This window comes from Strongylocentrotus purpuratus, unplaced genomic scaffold (assembly GCF_000002235.5).
Source record: "Strongylocentrotus purpuratus isolate Spur 01 unplaced genomic scaffold, Spur_5.0 spur5_scaffold_18, whole genome shotgun sequence".
Classification (NCBI taxonomy): Eukaryota; Metazoa; Echinodermata; class Echinoidea; order Camarodonta; family Strongylocentrotidae; genus Strongylocentrotus; species Strongylocentrotus purpuratus.
Genome location: NW_022145603.1, coordinates 25,100,670 through 25,122,185, shown reverse-complemented (window position 1 = coordinate 25,122,185; position 21,516 = coordinate 25,100,670). Strand labels below are relative to the sequence as shown.

Genomic DNA, 21,516 nt, shown 5'->3' with positions numbered 1-21,516 from the left:
ATTAAATTAGCAGTTTGGATACAACAGGCAATGATGATTAGCAGTTTCCATATTTAGTGCATTTAGAGGGTCGGCTTTCAAACCTTCTTACATACAATACTTGAAGCAGCAATAATGTAATAATCTACAAAACTTCAAATACAGAAGTCCATAGACTGAGGTAAATGAATTTCAACATGTATAATTATAATTATAAATATCATTGATTGATTCAATCTTTGATATAGACTGATAAATCTTTATCACTCAAATTTCAAGGAAATTTCTTTCTGCCCAGCACTCAGTTTCATCCTATAAGATGGTAGTTGACATTGTTAAAATGTCATTAATGTTTATTCATTGATGATTAGTTATCTTTAATTATTTGAAAGTTGACAAGATGATAAATTCATTAGCTTTTTTTAAATGTGGTATTCTACAAACATAATAAATAAATAGTATGTAAATATTCAAGATTAAACCCATCTCTACTGTCCTCTTTCATTATATGAGGGGGCATCTTTAAGACGTAGTCCCATGTAGATGTCTTCTGCATTCATCGATGAAGTTGTAGGCTAGTTTTCAGAAGAAAGGGCTGTGATGATAACCCAAGTCTGTTGAATGGAAAAATGAAATAAGATACAGTGTATAAGAAAATAAACAACAACTAATAACATACACCCTGATACCTGCTCTGACAAAAAGAGGAAGGACTAATATTCACTTGGGGTTCTAGTGGGAAACCTAAACTTTTTTTCCTACAAAACTAGTTACTGACCACATGTTAGATTATTTCTGATGATCCCATTAAGACAATAGGCCTGATGGAGCTTGGATCAGACAAGTATGAAATAAGTAATACTGGTACATGTACAATGTACTTGTAATGTAAACTCATGGTCATAAATGAATAGTACTCGGTTTACATAAAATGACCAAACAACTTGGAACAGAGAATGTACAGGAAATAATGCTATTGAAACATACGTTATGTAGACTTATACATACATGCCAACATTTGAAAATCAGAAATCTGTACAAATTATGCTATTTAAAAAAAAAAGAGGAACAATCCTAACTCTCCTATTCAATACTACAGACAAATTTGTACAGGAAGAGGAACACCTGCATTAAAATGATAATTATCTTCTCCCAAAAAGAGGAATGTTCCTCTTTAATCTGAACAGTTGGCATGTATGCTTATATTTCATGCATATTGACATTTTAGTTTTAATCTAAATCACAATTGTGATATTCAGTCAAGTATTCTTTTACAAGTCAATGGACAATGAAAAATATAATTGTCAGATCTATAACTTTCTGCATGATAAATGTGTTCTACAATAGTTTATTGGGGGTACCTACATGGTATATTAGCACACTTGCTTGTATGAAGTGCAGTAGGCCCACATCTCTAGATATGATTCTGTCAATATCTGTTCTTTATTCCTCTCCTGGGTTTGTAATCAGCATGCTTTCATCATCCACTGTAGAGAAGCATCATCCTACATAAGAGAAAGCAATGTAGGTACTTCAATTAAAAAGTGATAATAATAGATACATATCAACCATAATTCATCGTATAAACAGACTTTCGTTAATCTTATGTTGTGTTCTTCTTCATCTTCATTGCTCAAGAAGTGAATGGACCACTTACAAAAAAAAGTAATGAGGGGTCCTGTGTATACCCTACATGTATGATCATTATCATTATTATGTAGTGCTTTATTGAATGTGCATTAGACATCGTTCTTCTACACACAGGACCTCCTGTAAATAAGGACAAACCCCTTTGTAAACAAAGAAAGGGAAGAACTAGAATAAAATATTCCCTCCATTATACATACTTGAAACATACACTTAGTTCCATTTCCTTTTTAGTGAATTAATAGGTGGTCGTTTAATATTTGTGTGCTAAATATCCTGAAAATTTTACCTGCATGGGACTTTCAGCTTCATCTTGAAAATATAAGAAATGTTGTAATGTCTACTCATCAGTTAGCTCCTTCCAGCTCTTCATCAGTTTCCATCTGTTGGAACAAAAAGAAAACAAAATCAATACGACAATCAAGGCGTCCCTTTCTCCTTAACAAAATAAAAATAGATCTAGCATAAAAGCTATTTTTCATGTCATGGTTGGCCTTAATTTTAATATAGTGTGGAAATCAACATTCCAATTTAATGGACCACAGTTCAAAGTAAAATCAAATGGAAGATTTAACTTGTGCCTCAAAAAGTGCTTTATATGGCCTATAAACATAAAGTAGTCTTAAGTAGAATTGGTTTATTAAGACAAGAAGAAGTGGACTTCATAAGTAAACATAATTGTGGACAAGGGGTCTTCTCTTACACAAATAGATTTATCAACATGAACTGCACAATTCAAAGAAAAAAATCTCTAATAATAAAGTAATAACAGGAGTCAGAAGCGTACGCAGGGGGGGGGGGGTAAACCCCCCTACCTTCATTTTTTTCTGGAAACCCCCCCCCCCTTTTTTAGTGTTGTTGTTGTTGTTGTTTTTTTTTTTAATACAAAAAAAATCCAAATGGATGACCTAAACCCCCCCCCCCCCCCCCCCCCCAATGCTTATTCAGTGGCTGGCTGAGTCGTTGCGAAATTTTTGGTCCGATTTCAAAATGTTAACCCCCCTCCTCCTTGAAAAAATCCTGCGTACGCCACCGATAGGGGTCTAGATCTAGATCTAGTAGACTCTAGTAAGGTCAAGGTCTAGACTATAATGATAACTTGACAAGCATGCTGGACCCATGCACACAAAATCTAATTATTAAATAAACAAATCCTAGTGTTGATGTTTTTTGAATACTTTTTATTAATAAGTTCCAGGTTTACATCTAAATGAAATAGGATTTGGAGTTGTTTGATTATCAATGGTCACAGATAATTTTGGTCTATATAAAGTTGACACGGATGCAACTGAGCGAACGGATGGCACTGATAAGTAAAGCCATCAGAGTCAACATCTACTAAAGATTTTAACAAGAATTAATCCACTTGGATTATCAAAAAAAATCATGCTTCAGAGATTATTGTAAGGTGTAACGGTAAATCTATATTTAAATTAAATCGATGATTGGTGAATTAGATTCATGATGACGATCAAATCTCAAATAAAACTTGATTAGAAAGTTTGATCTTGATGCAGATGAGCACCGAAATTCCCCGGTGTGGGCCTGGCGGAACGGCCGGGCCCCTAACTGGAGTACTAGGGTGAAATGACGGCAAACCGCAGTCAAACTACTTCATGACGATGAAAATCAAAGTTCAATTTCAAGAGCAATAATTTCCTAGTCTTTTCCCCAAAAATCTGTTGAGAACGGTCTCACAATGTAACGAAATTACCGTAGATCACGAAGACTATTGCAGCTTTTTCAAAATTGATGACTAAATTCACTTAATCTACTCATATTTCAATCAATTACTCACCCATTCTCAATGAACTAAAATCTTCTCAGTTTGTGCGAGTAGCCTGCGTCGTGCATAAATCTGCATAATTAAAGTGACGCAATGAGGTCAAATATATTATCCGGTTTCTTAAACGATACTATCGATAAAATACATATTCATGAGGCTCATATCCAATCAAAAAGCCGCCTCGGGTGCTTATTTTGTCTTCAAATGATCCAAAAGAGGCGGAGCCTAATCCCATTCGTCTGCATGGTTTCCGCGCGTGCTGCTTTCCGTCTAGTAATTATATTTAAACGTCTTTGTGTACACTCACCCGGGACACTCACTTCTCTCCGATAAGGTGCTCAATGAGGGAGTCGGGATAACTCGGACCCGGGGACGATTCCGAATACGGGGCCCGAGTTGTCCCGGCATGATTGATGTTTATGAAATCTTTTAGGGTCAGGGTTTAGCATTATATTAGCACGTCGATTCGAGCGACGGGGGGGGGGGGGGGGGGGGGGGGGGGGGGGGAAGGGCACACTTACAGCCATGGTCGCACGCATTGCATGGAAATGATGCACAATTGAAACAGAAATCTCTCTCTCCCTCTCCATGCTTCTATATATCACATCTCTCTCTCTCTCTCTCTCTCTCACACATATCTACGTGTAGCTCTCGATCCCCTCCTTAATTGCCTCATTTATGATTTACGCACCCATTTTCCTTTCATGTTCTCTTGAATTCATTGAATGAAATATGTATATATTATCTTTTTGTTAATTTGATACACAGTATAAGGCCTATAATATACTTTGTAATTCATGTAAAACTATAATGCATACTTTTGAAGTAGCATATTATACAAAAATAGTCATAAAGAAGCTAACCCCGAGTCAAAGTGTATTTTTTAATGCCCTGCTGGTGCTTAAAGGACAATAACATCTTCAAATATGTCTAATAATACAAGAAAATAATTTTCCATTAGGACCACAAAATGAGGTATATAGTTTCAGCTACATTACAGGGTCAAGTGTGGCAAATGTAGATTAAATGTCTTGCCAAAGAAAGTTAGTGCTGTATCTGGGATTTGAACCCTGTCCCTTGTGGTTCAGTCTGGAACTTAACCACTAGACCACAACATATATATCCATAGCCCCCGGCATTTCTTTTGCACATTCAAACGATCATTTGTGGAGTAAACAACACCAGTGGCGTACCTGGGGTACTCCGTCAGGGGGGGGGGGGGGCAAGCGACCGAAACAAACAAAAAAGGCGATGCTAATTTTCACTTCTGGCGAGCGAGCGAGCAAAAAAAAAATCTTGAAGTAACGTTTGGTATATAAACTGGTATTGTTGCAAGTTGGGGGTGGGAACATACACTTGTTAGCGACGTTAATTTCATTTTTTTGCAAACTAGTGTAGCGATCGAGCAAGAAAAAAAAATCACTTCTTTTTTAATAATTGCCACTTAAACTTGGTTCAATTGTCCCATGCAGGGCGCGGGAACAATATTGTGTTTAGGGTGATTTTATACCCATTTTAGCTATAGCGAGCGAAAATACATCTTTCTCTCAATGAATTGCTATATAAAATTTGTTTCATTGTTGCAGGTAGGGGGCGGGCACAATCGTGTTTAAGGCAATGTCAATCCCATTTTGGCGGGCAGGCAACCCCCTACATTTCTCTTTTTAATGATATTGTAGCAGGTTAGTGGTGGGCATATAATTCCACGAGCTAGCGAGCGTAGCGAGCGAAAAAAAAAATCACTTTTCTTTTATAGGGAAAATATGGTACATAAAACTTGGGTTCATTGTTCCATGTCAGGGACATGATTATTAAAAGCGGTGTTAATTCTATTTTGGCGAGCGAGCGTAGCGAGCGAGCAAAAAAAAATCACTTCTTTTTATAGGGAAAATATGGTATATAAACTTGGTTTAATTGTTCCATGTCAGGGACGTGATTATTAAAAGCGGTGTTATTTCTATTTTGGCGAGCGAGCGTAGCGAGCGAGCAAAATTTTTGTAATGATAATTGGTTCATAAATTTCAGATTTTTTTGTTGCAGGGCAGGGCTTACACAATCATGTCTAAGGTGATGTTAATTCCGTTTTGGCGAGCACGAGCACACCAAAACTTCTTTGAATAACGTTTCGTACATAATTATTAATTGGTTGTTGCAGGTTGGGGCGGGCACGTTAGCGGTGTCAATTCCATTTTGGCGAGCGAGCATAGCGAGCAAGCAAAACAAATAAATTCTCTTTTAATAGAAATTAATAAATAAACTTGTTTTTATTGGTGCAGGTCAGGATGGACGCAATCGCGTTTAACGCGATTCAATTCCTTTTTGGCGAGAGGGCGAAAAAACTCTTCCATTTTTAATGATATTGTTGCAGGTCAAGGGTGGGCACAATTGTTTCCAAAGCAATGTCTATTCATTTTATTCGCGAGCGAGTGTAGCGAGCGAGAAAAATGAATTAGTCTCTTTTAGTAACATTTGGTACATATATTGTGTGTTATTGTTGCCATGGTTGCAGGTCGGGGCCCGTTGGGGCAGGCACAATTGTATTCTAGGCAATACTAATCCTTTTCTTTTTTCAGGGGGACGAGGAAGTGAAAATATTTAATACAAAATAGGCTAGCAAGCAGTTCGCGCCAGCGAAGAGTTTCAAATTAGTTATATCACTTATATTTTCCTATTTTCATTTGTTTTAATTTTTCAGGGCCGTATGCGGAATATTTTTCTGATGGGGGAAGGGAGAAAGATGCGTTAAAAGTTTTCGAAGAATCTCAAAAGCAAAAGGAGTGAAGGGAGTTCGAGCGACCGAACTGGTCATGAGGGTAATTTTGCATTTTCAAAAGTAGAATTGAAGGATTTGGTATAGGCCTACACTACATTTTCAGGAAAAAAACTGTACGATTTCAAAATATCTGGGGTCAACTGCCCCCCCCCCCCCGGTGCTTACGGCCATGTTCTTCATTTTTTTCCCCATTTTTATTCCTTTCCTTTTCTTTTCCCTTTTTCTTCCTTTTCTCTTCTTCTTCCTTTTTTCTTTCTTTTTTTTTCCTTTTTTCTCTTTCTTTCCTTTTTTCTTTCCTTTTCCTTTTTTCTTTTTCTTTCCTTTCCCTTTCTTTTCTTTTCTTTCCCCTTTTTCTATTTTCCCCTGGAGCCCGTCAGGAGGGGCACTCTGCCCCCCCTGCCCCCCCCCCCCCCATAGGTACGCCAGTGAACAACACCCCCTATTTTCAATACTTTCAAGATCTGTTTTCTGCAAAATAGGACTCCCTTTTGCATATAAAATGAGTACAAAATGGGCTCTAAATGTAACTTTGGCTTATCAAGTAATCGTTCCAAAGTACCCAATTTTATACATATAGGCATTCCTACATTTGCAAACTTAGAGGAAATATGTCCCTTTCTTATGAAAGTCCTTATTTGTTCAACAACTCATACCGGCTGCCCTTTGTCATACAACGCCAACATAGAAGAGTGTGGGAAATCCACCCCCAGCCCCCCCCCCCCCCCCCCAAAAAAAAAAAAATAATAATAATAATAATAAATAAATAAATAAATAAATAAAATAAAAAATAAAATAAAAAAGAATATTACCCTGTTTATGAGAAATTTATCAATTCAATTAAATTCAAGTAAATTTTATTTCATTAAATAATGACATGGAATATCATTGTGGGATTTTTACAAATTGTGTTTATATTAAAATCATGTATGAACAGACATTAAAAGCATAACATTGAAATAGGAAATAATTACATTGAAAATCAGTGAAAAATTGGAAAAACATAACATGACATTATGACACAATGCACAAATATACATACCGTAGTAAAAAGGCCCCAAGATGAGCTAATATGAACTGATACCATTATGGAATTCGTTGGTTTACTAGACCAGGGGTTCTCAAACTTTATCTGTGACGGTCCAGATGTGATTTCCATGAAAGCTCAAATGGGCAAATATATATTTTGCTTTATCAATTATTTCCATACATATAAGTTTGTGAGAAACGTGTCTTTACACCGTGTTTCTTCATTTCTAGAGTTAACAAAGTGAAAGTTCTGGTATGCATGTAGGGTATATAGCTGGTGAAGTGTGATGATGTCATCCAAAATCTATTTTTAGAATTTCTCAAGTGTTTCTTCATTTTCCGAAAGAGCATCAAAAATAATGTCCAAATGTCGAAAACCAATTGTATATGTTAAGTACTGGCTGAGATATGACCATTTGAATAAATAGATTTCCTATAGGAAATCAGTGTTATATTGCTCTGGTTAAACCAGTAGACATTGGCACAGATGGAGTGATTACAAGAAAAAGACATTGATGCAAATGTTCAGACAAGCTAGTGCGATTACCAGTACTGTAAATTTTAGGAGTCCTAAAATTTACAGTACTGGTAATCGCACTTGTATAATGTTATTGTTTAGAACAAACAAAAACAGAGCTTCCTGCCTTTGGGCGGTCTAGACTTTGAGAAGCCCTATACTTAACTAAAGTTTTTGCTTCCTACTATTATTTTTTTTTTTTAAAACATTGTCTGTTTTTTCGATCCAAAATCTTGCGCTACATGTAGATCGATCATAGCACAGCAGTGTCGAAAAGTTGTTTTGTGCACAAAGACGAAATTGCATAATAATGATAATAATATATGAGATTTATAAGGCACCGTGTCCACTTGAAATCAAATGATCAAGTCACACTTGAGAAAAAAAAGAAAAAAAAGGATCATATAAATTGAAGCACCTGCATTAAAAATAAAGGAACAGAAGTAGGATATATAATAACTTACACAATTGACATGACGAGCAATTAATTAATTGTCAAGTTACACAAACTTTCATGAAGACATACCTCCATACATACAAAAGGTTGGGATGCGTCATGTGACAACATACCCTTACAATGAAAATGTGTTGATCACCAGCCTTTATTACGTACTCTAGTGATTATTAATCTCATATGAAAAGATGATAAGTTGAGACACAAATTTTTTGTAGATTCAATGTAAGTTTGTCATAAAGTGTCTGGTAAACTGGACCCGGCACTTTGAAGATTACAGGGATGTAATTCACAAAAGTAACACCTGACTATTCATAAAGAGGGCTTGGTTATTCATGCAAGTTTATGTAACCCGACAACCCGACCAGAAATGAAAACCCAATGGAAAGATACATGTAGTAAGCCAATTGAAAAAATATTCACCAACATATAAAACACTCAATGAATCGGTAAAAAGACATCATGATATATAATAGGAGCCAGTCCTTTCAATTTCATATTCACTATATCACATAACATAGTACAAAAATATAATCCCAAATTTTATGCCATGTACAATATGAATTTTAACAATGTCATAATTTAGCTTAAATGCTTGATAATCTTTTTTTCAATAAACCACTACAAATATTCATGAAGAAATTCATATTTACAAGAGATACTGCACAAATCAAATACATGTACTTCCATAATTTGAAACACTGAAAGCTTGTTCGATATGAAGCGATAAACCGCAAAGTTTTTTTTAACATGATTGTACTATGAATGGCAACTACACTTAAAGAGAAGGTTGAGTTCTGGGAAGAGGTGAAAAATAATTTGTGAGCATTACTCATTCGTATTATGCAAGTGTGGAAGAACATCAGATAAGACATGTTCCCTGAAAAGCATGGCTCTTCAAATGCCTTCATATTCTAAATATTGAACATCGTAAAAATCGGGGGGGGGGGGCCGGCTTTTTACGCCACGTGTTCGTATAGTCCCATATAAATCTTTCTGTGTACAGTGTTTGTAACTTTACCAAGACTTGGCCAAATTTCTTATCATTTTGATGATTCCAGAACCTTGCAATACCGTACACACAAATTCTTATATGCTAGATGATCAACCTTTTCTGGTCGGTTCCACACCGTTTCTTTCACAATGCAATCGCATGACCAGAACTCAACTTCATCTTTAACAGTGGTTTTGCACCATTCACTTTGATATCTGTGTTAAGATACAGAAATGTGAGGCTTCATCATAAAAACAGCAACAAGTGGTTAACTGAAAACTTTTCCATCTCATACATTACTGATCATATCTAACCTGTAGAATACTGAATTCTCTCAATCACATACTAGCTTAACACAGAGACCCCCCCCCCCCCCCCCCCCCCCCCCATAGACAAGGGGTTAAGTGAGTAGCCACAACTAAAGCCAAGATCAAACCAAGTATGAAGTAAAGTTACATATTTGAAGTCAATTCGTGTTTGGAACTTCAAATTACTTGGCAAAGTCCATATGGGACACAAGATAACCAGATGTCTTGGATTTAGCCAAAAAGGAGACGGATAAACTACATGTAGACTATATGTTACCAAATTTTAAATTATCAAAATATAAATGAGTTAAAAAAAATCTTAAAGAATACTTCAGACATATTATACTATAATTTATGTTTTTGTATCATTAATCCAGGGGACCCAGCAGTTGTCATGGTATTTTGGGTTGCTCTGTGGGTCAGGTTTCTTGTTCCTAATGGGAACCATCGTTGCTCTGTACTCTTCAATTCTCGTCAGGAGCAGCTCAACAATGTCTGTGAAAAGAGGGATAAAAAAACGTACGAAATGCCATAAAAAATTGTCAACATAACTTTACACCTGTACACTTAAAATCGTTTGGTGATCAGTCAACAATATAAAGTTGATTTTTCTTTTTCTGGAGGGTTTCCTACAGGCTTACAGTCAGTATAGGCATAGGCAGGCCAAAATCAAATGGTATATATTATATAAAATATGAGTAGATCCTTGTCATTTGATTAGAGGATTGTTGATCACATGATATTCAATAAATAATCTATTGGATGACTACGTCATCGAGCGTGCATTTTATGGTTATATTCGCCATGCATTTTGGTTATATTCAGCCTACAATTTTATTTTCCGTATAATTTCCTCGAAGCAAATGACAAAGATCTACATAGATGTACTTAGATCTTATATATAAAACAAATAATGAATGTTTTTCATACGTTCAATAGTGCAAATATTTTCATGAGTTGTAAGATTAACGTTCTATTCAACGAGGCATCATCACTATTGAACTCATATCTATTATTCATTATTTGTTTACTATCACTTACCCTGATTCCAGTCAGCTATGTTGTTAAATTCACAGGGATCATGGCGAATGTTGAACAGACAAGGTTTCTCTTTGGGATCACAGTTGGTAGAGGCATTGGCAGGCTTAGACGGGCAGCTCACGACAAAGGCGTTAGGGACTGGTTTAGAATCCACATCGACTAGAAAGGAGTGAAGAAACATCTATATAATATTAAAAAGCAGGCTGTAGACACAAAAGTGCCAATCTGTGGAGGCAACAACTAAATGCATTCACTTCATTGTATTGCTTATTTGAATCCTGTCAGCACTAATTTGGCCAGGGGGGTTAGACTTCCCTGCAAGGTCACTGACAGGTGATATCTCATCAAATCAGCTTTCAATTAAACATAAGAAAAAGGGGATCATGGGGGACCAACAGGCACCGATTAGGCATTGTTTGCTATATTGAGGGCGCAAGTAGCTATAAGTAGTGCAGTAGAGCTTTAATGTTCTTCTATATTTTATGCATTATTTACCAATAGTATAAATATATACCTAGTGCAACAGAAATCGATCTAAGAGGTGCTGTGCTTTACACCATTCCTGCTCATGCATTTTAGAATTCGAAGAATCTCTTGAAATACTAGGATGATGAAAATATTAATATTTTTGAAGGCAATAAAGTTTGTTGAAATTTGCATGAACCGTATGTCACACTTACCATTGTTACCATATTTAAATTTCATTAGAATTTAGAAAATAGCGCATGAATCCACTATGACTATTAGTACTACACACGCTATACTGCATCCATATCCAGGTTGATTCTTGTTAGACCTGTTTAGGTATCTCTCCAAATGTTTAGAACATCACCACCTCATTCATATTATTTGTCCGTTTTTTTGGTTGTAATCTCTCATTTACTATAAAGATGTTTGTTTTGTTTTTCTTGTGCATGAATCATCTGTACTATATGACATGTGCAGAAGGTCATAATTCCATGACACCAGACTTGGTGGAAATACCCTTAATCATTACCGGTAATGGTATTTCCACCAAGTACACCGAGACTTGTACACCCATTAATAATGGGTGTACAAGTCTGCACACAGCACACCTGTAGATTAATCAAGAAACACCCCCTCGCCTCTTGCTCTCTTGGAGAGTGTTCGGGTCATGCAAATGTCAGATAATTACTTTACTTCATGGGGAAAAAGGCAGAGCATATAATAAAGCCTGTTGGTCATAAAACTGAAGGCTTATCCTGGTGTTTGACACCACCTATTATTGGGTAAACAACTGAACCCTGTCAAATTCCCCATAGGCCTGTCTTCATCAGCTCGAGTTGTCCAAACAGCCCGCTATTTGTGATTCGGGAAATTAGCCCGAAGTTACAAATCGTGTCTTCATCAGCTCGAAACTAAAGGTCTAGAAATTTGCTCAGTGTTCGCGCACAGTGCAAATCTTCAGGCTGGTGAAGACGGACCGGACAAATAGCAAGCTATATTGCAAACTAGCTCGAGATATCTTGAGAAGATTTCCTGAGCAAATAGCCCGCTATTTGCATCTTCACCTGCCAAATAGCCTGCTATTTCGTGATCGGGCTAATTTCCTGAATCAGAAATAGCGGGCTATTTGGCCAACTCGAGCTGATGAGGACAGGCCTCATGAGAGCCCACTTCTATGTGCCTTAAATCTTGGAAAAAGACTTTATACCTGAAGACTCGCCTTCTGGTGGATACCAGTCAGACCACGAACCATTGTAATTCTGACCCTGTACAAGCTTGTAGTCTCCTATACGTATAGCAGACACATTGCGCACAGGGTCTATATTGTGCAGAATTTCCTTGCGAGGCGAGGGTTCCGCTCTGTAAAACGATACAATGTATTGTGTTATTCATATTTATTGGAACCAAAAGGTTAGATTTCAAATACAGTCAAACCTGCTTTAGAGACCACTTGTCTATAAAGACCACCTGTCTACAAAATCCACATTTTTTGTTTCCCTTAAAAATGGTTTCTCATTGAAATGTGTATCAAAGGAACCTGTCTACAAAGAACACTTTTAGTGTCTCCCTTGAGCGGTCGCTATAGACAGGTTTGACTGTACAAATAAAACATAACAATCAGACAATGGTAGAAATGATTTACAAAATAAACATAGAGATAACAAAAGTGATGATGCATAAACAAATTTTTGCGGATCAGAAGCTCATGGACAAAGTCACGTAAAGCCACAACCACTATCAATTTTTTACTTTTCAATCATAATCATTCTTCTTCCATGGATCATGAACTCAATACTGATTATCCTAACCATTGTAATATAAGAATTATTTCAGGAGAAATAAGTGATTATTATCTATTGAAGTGCCCCATTATGATCAGTGTTGTATCAAACTGCGCTGCACTACTTCATCAATTAGTGATTTACGAAATTTGCGAGAATGAAACACCGCGAAAGTAACCACTTAAACAGTAAACTAATTACAATCTCAAATGCCAATCGTTAGGCTATTCAATTCAATTCAATCAATTTCAATTCAATTTACTGTTAGAATGCATTGAATTGAGTTGAATTGAATTGAATTGAATTGGGCTATTCACCTTGAAAGCATTGGCCAGACATCAATACCATCTAGATGTTGAAGCGTGCTGGTATTACCGCCCGCTAAGCCATACAGCGTAGGAACCCAGTCACATACATGCATCATCCCATCACTCGTTCTCCCTGGCTTCTCAATGAGGGCGCCCCACAGGAATCCCGCGCCACGAAGCCCGCCCTCCCATGTCGTGTCCTTCACTCCTCTCAGTGGCCAGTTGTTGGCGTAGTTTGCGTCGAAGCCATGAGCGGGTCCCCCGTTGTCGGTCGTAAAAACTATAACGGTGTTGTTGTAGAGGGAGCTCTCCTTTAAAGTCTGAGTGATGTTTCCGAGAGAGTCATCTAAGGCAGACACCATGGCTATCAACGGGACAATTAATAAAAGACAAAAGGATATTTTTTTTAAAGAGATCATAAGCTCATACTCATAAAGGTGGACTGAAATAAGATTTTTGAGATAAAGTTGTCCCCCATATCTTACATGTAACACAATATTGTCCACAATAGTTTAAACATGTAACAGCGACAGGTTTGAAACTATGATTGTACAGGTTTGGAAATTAGCTACAGGTTAATATTCATTCTCAACCAATATCAGGCCTTAAATTAATCCAAGGCCACCAAGGCCTTGATTGGCCTCAATGCCCCTCTCATTGGCCTTGGAGATTTTTTGTGCCCTTTCCAATTCTTCCTATTTGTGCTGTAATATAGGAATGTGCCCTACAGAAAAGTGGCCTTGCCCTAAAAGTATTGAAATTTAAGGCCTGCAATATTATTCATGAACTATTAAACATTTATGATCAACTATTGTGTTTGAAAATGCTTCAAAATATGGATCAGATTGGATCAGATCAAAAATAGTAATATCAATAACAATAATGACAATAATTGTTACAACTCGCGATTTCACAACAGCTTCTTCACAGTGTGTACCTGCAAATTTTCTCCTGTTTTCATTGGTGATGTTAGGGAATCTCTCGTAATATTTATAGGGTGCTTGCAGTCTCTGGCCGTTGTAGTTGGCGCTGTGTACCGCCTGGTGGGCTAGGTAGATATACAAAGGCTGAACAAAATAGTGAGAGGCAAAAAGAGAAGTGGCTTAAAGCGTTCAGTACGTTATAATAAAGTGCTAAATAACACAATATTCAGATAAAATAAAAATATCACGATACTAAAATAAAATCCATATTGAGTTTTGCCATTACCGGGTTCACCTTTCTACTGGATGACATTCTTCGAACCGACAAATAGTTTATAAAGAATGAGAAAGCTCCCAAATTAGTTTTCAATCTACACAACCTTCTCTTTATCGTTTAACAATGTCAAATCTGAGATGCATGGACCTACGTGTTATCAGTGTATGTGATATGGTGTAATATTGATGCATTAACAAAATTGCGCTTCATAATGATCATGAAGTGCCTCAAAAAAGTAAAAATCTTTGAGTGCCCGGTTTTACCAGTCTTTTCCCCCAATAGACTGTAGTGTTATAAAAAACGTTAGGAAATCAAATTTTTAAATTTTGATTTCCAATCATAAATATCTTGATAATCAGACAGGCGCTCGGCTTGTAAAAGTCATGGGGTTCCTGACTGCCCTAAAGGTTTATAACTATCATTGCAGCATGAGCTAAATCCAGGATTTTGTTTCAGAATCTGAGACAAAGTTACCGGATTCCTTTAAATGGGGTCATCTTAGTAGATCGACAGTCCAGGAGACCAACTTTGACAAATGGGTCAAGAGACTGACAGGCTTCAAGACTGAGAGCACAATGGACCAACAAAATGGTTATTTTCATTTTCCACTTGTACATAGTTAAACAACAACAAAAAACTGTAAACAAAATAAACCAATGTGAGTGGAAATCTATTAATTTTTTTTAAAAATGCCACTATGTGTGCAAAAAGAGTGATTTTAACTTTCGCACCGCATTGCTAATCTAGACCATGTAATGATTACATTATACATATAATTAAATCTTGCTTATTCATGAATGGCACAATGTACCACATTAGAAATGGACTCATAATTTATAGTGATTTTTGTTCTTTTTGCTCATGTGAGATGTAATTTTCTAGACTTTAAGATCAAAAGATATAGTTTTAAAGTCATAAAAAGGAGACACTAAACTTCTATTGGTTGAGAATCTCTCACATCTTGGGGATTATCGTTACAAATTATCCCCTGCGTCCTCTTTATATAGACCTTCTACGAGTTTAAGTATACCTCTTAGAGATTATGGTTACAAATTATCTCCTGGGTCCTCTCTGTATAGAGCTTCTATGGCCCGAATTCACAAAGGAGGTTTGTCGACAAACCTCCTTTTGTTTCGACAAACCTCATTTTGTTATTTACAAACCAGGTTTGTAAAAAACGTGTCAAAACGCGTCATATGACGTACATAAACCTCGGTTTGTCGACAAACCTCCTTGGTGAATTCGAGCCTATGAGTTTAAGACAAATTTTCCGCTTGGGGATTGTGGTTACAAATTATTCCCAGGGTCCTCTCTGTATAGAACTTCTATGGGTGGTATCCTCGAACGTGGACTAACTTTAGTCCATGGTTTAATTCACCGACTAAATATGGAATGCCAAGTGTCCATGTGAACATATTTTTGAATAATTTGATATGTCCCTAAATTACCATGATAACATAATTACATCTAGTTATATTGTTGTTTATTAATTTTATTACAGTTTATTTTAATATAGTGACAGATTAAGTTATTCAAAAACATATTTACATGGACACTTGGCATTCCATACTCAGTCGGTGGATTAAACCATGACTAGAGTTAGTCTGCTTTCAAGAATACCACCCATACAAGTTTAAGAAAATCTTACCTCTTGGGGATTATGGTTACGAATAATCTCCTGGGTCTTCTCTGTATAGATCTCGGTAGAATACTGTCCAAACACTGGCTTGTAGATAGATCCATTCACATGAAAATCAAACCCAGTTAATGTATGCTGTGTAGAAACGAGGGGGAAAATAATTATTTTCAAACATCATTACACTTCAACTTCACCATACAGTATATAAATCTCATATTTTGTGAAGCACATGTCTTTAATTCAATTCAAATCAATTTTATTTGTTGAAGTTAAATATACGGAAATGTTACATGATATCTTTTGCAAGCTTTGCAAGTGGATGTGATCAAATCTTTACGGACCAGATTGAAGTAAATATAATTGAGAGTAAAATGGGCTGAATGAACGGAAATGATGAAAAAGAATTGGCTACAGTTTGGTTTATCTACAACATTTTCATTATTATTACAGTATTCAGTCCTCTAGCTCTGAGGCTCTCAGGGATTTGGTAAGGCAGAATAAAGCCTTCACAATGGCAAAAGCGCATTGACTTGGTTTTGAACCAAGGACCTCCCAGTGACCACTGCTCTACCACTGAGCCATCATGCATTCTGTGCATGTGTGATTGCAAAATGTTTGTGTATGAAAAAATGTTTGTGTGTGAATGCGAAATGTTTGTGTATGAATGCAAAATGTTTGTTTATGGATGCGAAATGTGTGTGTGTGTATGAGTGCAAAATGTATGTGTATGAGTGCAAAATGTATGTGTTTGAGTGCAAAATGTGTGTGTATGAGTTCAAAATGTGTGTGTATGAATGCGAAACGTGTGTGTGTGTGTGAGTGCGAAATGTGTGCGAATGAATGCGAAATGTGTGTGAATGCTGAATGCGAAATGTGTGTGAAATGTAGTAAAGACCAATAATATTATTTGATGTTAGCGCTCTGAGCCTTATGGGAATGGCGCCCTAAATGTTCATTGTATTGTATTGTATTGTGTGTATGGGTGCGAAATCATGCATACATGTATGAATGCGAAATATGTATGCACAAGCACAATTTTTTTTAGTACGAGTGCAAAATGTGCTTTAGTGAGCGCGAAGCTCTTACCTCGGTGGATTCATGCGTAAAGTAATCTTGCATTCCCCCATAGTAGCCATAGTAAGACTCAAAGCCACGATGACTGGGTGTGAGACTCTCCTTGAAAAACCCCAGATGCCACTATAAAGCATGCAGTCCCCATTGAGGATAGGATGCCAGGTTGGGTGGGGCAAGGGTTGAGTTAGAAGACGGTGGGGGTGGGGTGAGGTGCGTAGTAGTAGGTGAGTAGTCAGTAGGGTGGTGCAGGCATGCAGCCAGGCCAGGTTAATGTTCAACATGGATGTGTTATTATTGCCACGGAAGAGATAGCAAATGAGAATAGAAACATTAAAATCAATTCCCTATTCCTCGCTTTACAAAAATTGGACGCATGCACACTCAAGGCTTTACAAGAGAAAGTGCATGGAGGGGTGATGACTCAGTGGTAGAGCAGTGGTCTCAGAACTGGGAGGTCCTGGGTGTGGACCAAGTCAATGCGCTATTGCCCTTTGGTGAGGCATTAATCCTCATTACCAAGTCCCTCGGAGAGGATTGCAAGCCGCCATTTGCTCCATTGAATGCCATCAGATGAACGCAGCCTGCATTCTGGATCCTTATTTATTATTGTATTTGAACCATGCACCTTCTCAATGACACTCCACATGCATAGCTTTGAGTGTACATGCAAATGCAAGGAAAAATCATGAACTAAAGGGAATGACCGAAGCATTTTCAGGCCTCAAATCCACTACCTTTCTTTTCACTTGAGTTTCATGGGTGAAGTAGTCCTGTTGCCCAAGGTAATAGCCAAACGTCGACTCGAATCCTCTTTCGATCGGTGTATGCTCTTTGCTGTAAAACCCTAAATGCCACTAAAACCCCAAACCCAGATAAACAAAATATACAGTGTATAGATAATGTGTAGTATAACATAAGATAGTAATAATATAGATTTCTATTCAGCACTTTCTGACAAAATAAGCCAGTCAAGGCACTACAATAATTGTTTCTACAAACAAACACTTTAATATACTAAAGTTTATATGGTACAATTACATTCATAGTTTAAGTTAAATAAAATACATGTACATGTTATACAACACATACACAAAATTAGTTAGTGTAGCTCTTGGTAAACAGAAGATGCTTCAGTTTCATTTTAAAAATTTTAAGATACTATTTCTGATACTACATGTACAAGGTATAGTTTGTTGCACAAAAGTGGTGCGACATGGCGCAAAGCTCTATCACCATAGTGGATGGTTCAGGTTTAGGGGGACAAGCATTGTTGTGGCACACGAAAAGCGTGGATATGAAGACACATACAGGGTACGGTCATATTTTACAATATAGGGTGGAAGTGTACAACCCACTGAAAAATATGTTTTACTCTTGATGTAAGGGGTTCCATGTTGCTAAACTGTAGACAAACTATGAGCTTCAAACATTATTTCTACAAAGAGATATTGCGGTTTAAATACACTCCCAGCAAACTGTAAAATGACTTGATGAGTAGACTACTTTAATAATGCACAGGAAGACAAATGTATAGAATAGGGCGTGCACTGAATCCAAAGACGACTTGGGTTTCGTGCGAGCCCTATAATACCTAGAAATTTAAGTTATGTTATCATCCAGTAATTTTTGTTCTCTCTGTTCATGTATATTGTGTAATTCCTAGCATTACGGATCAAAAGATAATACAAAACTGTCACTAAGGCGATGGTTTAAAGCTTATCAGTACTAGTTTACAGGAGGAATTAGACCGCCCTGCAAGGTCACTGGACAGGTAGTTATCTCATCAACTCAGCTCTCAGTTAACATAAGAAAAAGAGGATCATGGGGGACCAATGGTCACCGATTAGGCATTCTTTAATACAGAGAGGGCGCAAGTAGCTACAAGTAGTGCAGCGGGCCTTTAATGAGCATAGATTTCTCTTACCTTTCCGACCATGTGTGTACGGTATCCTAAAGACCGGAGATACTGAGGCATGATGGTCTCGTTGGTCCCAAGACCATAGGGCTCGTCTGCTATAATAACCGAGTACTGCAGGCCTAAAGTTTGCAACATAGGACAAAAAATGTAGATTAATTACAATATGATGCCTTTAAAGGTACTATGTCCCATTTGCAGGCCAAAAAAATGAAAAGGTTAACTTTGAAAGAACTTCCCTAAAAAAGGTGGGGCTTGAAAATGTAAAGTGGGAAAATAACGACTATTAGTTGTCAAAATCGACTTAGGAGCTATAGAGCCAATAAGTAATAGTCTTGATTTTCAGACCATTGTACCGAATGGTCATACGTTTTATGCTGCGCAAAGATTCGATCAGTTTAATTTTGGCCATCACAAGAAGTGGGTTATTGATGTAGACAAATGCTCATGTACCCTTACAGCTCATTTTATGTATGTTTTTACCAAAGAAGAAAAAAAGCCAGTCAGTCACTCAATAGTGTTTGACAGTGAAGTTTAGCAAGTAAAGCAAGTACATCATACCTTAGTAGCATCAAGAATATTTTTATGAATCATGTTGAATATGAATATGAATATGAATATTTCTTTTACTTCTTTTACAATTACAGTGGAACCTCGTTATAACGAGGTCCTTTGGACTATGGGAATTACCCTTTTTGTAACAGAAATCTTGTTACATCTGGGTAAAAAAAAAAAGAATATTTAAATCTTGTTGTAACGGATACCTCGTTATATCAGAGCCCTTTATAATGAGGTTCCACTGTATGAAATATTGTGCTACGTAGGGGTATAGCACTCATCTGCTATAACGTCATACTGCAGGACTGAAGTTTTCAATATAGAGAGTAGATGAATTACGATATGAGAGAACAGGGATTTTGTTTATGATTTACAGCATCCTGGATCACAAGATAAATTGAAACTTTAACCTTTGAGAGGGACAATGGACAGATAACATTTGGATCTCTAAGTCTCGCATCGACTTTCGGCTGGTGAGACAAGAAAAAGCATGTACGGTAGGGAATCACAGTAAAACAAACCTGTGTGTATGGGATGCTTGCCGGTCATGATGGCACTTCTCGTTGGCGTGCAGATGGGCGACACATAGTAGTTGGTAAGAATCACGCCCTCTTGTGCCAGGGCGTCAATATGCGGGGTCGGGATCTGCGAAGAACCGTGGAAACTGACATCGTTCCAACCCTGCATGGAATTTGAGAGATAATACAGGCCAAAATCTTGTAAACAAAGAGATAATATTCAAATAAATACCCCCCCCCCCCAATTTTTCACACTCCTTAACTGTTACCTCCAGAGTGTCAAGTAAAGGTTTATTAAATTGATTTTATACGTTCTACAGTGTACACAAAAACCATTAAATGCAATGATCAGAATACCCCACCAACCTCTTAAATGTCCTTGATAATGCATGTATGGGACAAAATGACTGGAGACTAAACCCAGAATACTAATAGTCGTTCATTGGTGGACCGTAAAGCTTACATCATATTGGCGTTGAAGACCTCTTACTCACCAGATCATCTGCGACAACAAAGATGATGTTTGGAGGCTGAGCGGTATACACACACTCAAGCATACAGCCAAGAAGAAAAAACGTAAGGATGGCCGAGTTGAACATCTTAGAAAGCATGTCCCTCAAGTCAGCTTGGCATGAATTTCAACAAAATCATGCAGTTCTAATCACTCTTAAGCAATTTAGCTGAAGACCTGCATAAAGAAAATATGAAAGAAAAATAGAAATAAAATACATTAAAGTGTCAAAGCATGCTGATGACAGGCTGCTGTGCTCACGCAACGTTTATTTTATTTTGTTCTCTTGGCTATAATATAGCAATTTGTTTAAAAAGGCACAACAATGAAGTTTGCTAAATTCAGCTAACTCAGTGCGTGTGCCTTAGTACAATAAACTAATCGCTATTATAAAGTAACTATCAAGTTGGCAAACCGAAAAAACTGATATTTTTGTGAACCAGCATCATAAACTCTTGTCAGAGCTAGTGCATAGTTTTTGTAAAATTTGAATTTTTTAATTATTATTTTACATCGGACGGTAATGTACATGTATGTAATAGACCCTAGTTGAACAAATTGTATTTTACTGCAATTTAGGTGTCATCAATTGTCACTAAAGTACCATTTTTATGTGAAATCAGTTGAGTTTCGTACAGAAGTGTTTGAAATGTTGAGAATCAATAGCACAGCTTTTGATACACAGCCAGGATAGTAGTAATGCAGCTATAGGCCTAGAGGTCTATGTGTGGCCTGCGCCTGCCCTAGTTCTGCGTAAAAATGAAACTGAACTTCTTAAGAAGGCTGAATCCGTGATCGCTTTAATACGGCTAGCTAGCTAGCCGCTGCCTTAGACGATCTCATCTTCTCACCTAAACTATCATTCAAATACAGATTCAGTTAGATTTACCTTTCTTCACCAGCGATCCGTGCCCTGGAGCTGGAGTTATCCCTTTGTTTTCGTTTATCCCGAGCTCGATCTCAGCTCAGCTCTGTGTCTAGTAAGTAAGTAGTGTCTAGCCTCTATCCTATGCCTGTGC

General features: G+C 37.1%; 1 protein-coding gene and 1 long non-coding RNA gene across 4 annotated transcripts; both read right to left on the bottom strand.

The window, feature by feature from the left end:
- Window positions 1-493: 493 nt before the first annotated feature.
- Window positions 494-3,443, bottom strand: LOC115925530. The gene is made up of 4 exons (XR_004064765.1): window positions 3,425-3,443; window positions 1,916-2,009; window positions 1,345-1,484; window positions 494-593 (listed from the first exon to the last, which is right to left on the bottom strand). It is a non-coding gene; the product is annotated as an uncharacterized LOC115925530 (long non-coding RNA).
- A 6,120-nt stretch (window positions 3,444-9,563) lies between these two features.
- On the bottom strand, window positions 9,564-21,498 carry LOC593591 (arylsulfatase I). Of its 3 annotated transcripts, none has more exons than XM_030989587.1 (11): window positions 21,387-21,498; window positions 20,481-20,674; window positions 19,990-20,149; window positions 18,920-19,032; window positions 17,730-17,849; window positions 15,931-16,056; window positions 14,020-14,149; window positions 13,092-13,446; window positions 12,201-12,352; window positions 10,526-10,684; window positions 9,564-9,979 (listed from the first exon to the last, which is right to left on the bottom strand). In XM_030989587.1, exons 2-11 carry the CDS (start codon window positions 20,595-20,597, stop codon window positions 9,837-9,839), a joined length of 1,575 nt encoding a protein of 524 aa, XP_030845447.1. In that variant the 5' UTR covers window positions 20,598-20,674; window positions 21,387-21,498; the 3' UTR covers window positions 9,564-9,836. The 3 variants fall into 3 exon arrangements, with proteins under 3 accessions (XP_030845447.1, XP_030845448.1, XP_030845449.1); XM_030989588.1 differs by lacking the exon at window positions 17,730-17,849 and adding an exon at window positions 17,008-17,118; XM_030989589.1 differs by lacking the exon at window positions 17,730-17,849.
- Between the last annotated feature and the right edge of the window lie 18 nt (window positions 21,499-21,516).

Bases quoted from the DNA above. Each gene is read 5' to 3' on its own strand.
- LOC593591 (XM_030989587.1), bottom strand. From the start codon at position 20,597: ATGCTTTCTAAGATGTTCAACTCGGCCATCCTTACGTTTTTTCTTCTT. The intron at 14,150-15,930 runs GTAAGATTTTCT...TATTTTGTTCAG, and splicing joins GTAACCATAATCCCCAAGAG to CCTTTGTATATCTACCTAGC. The intron at 9,980-10,525 runs GTAAGTGATAGT...CTCTTTTCACAG, and splicing joins CATAGCTGACTGGAATCAGG to ACATTGTTGAGCTGCTCCTG.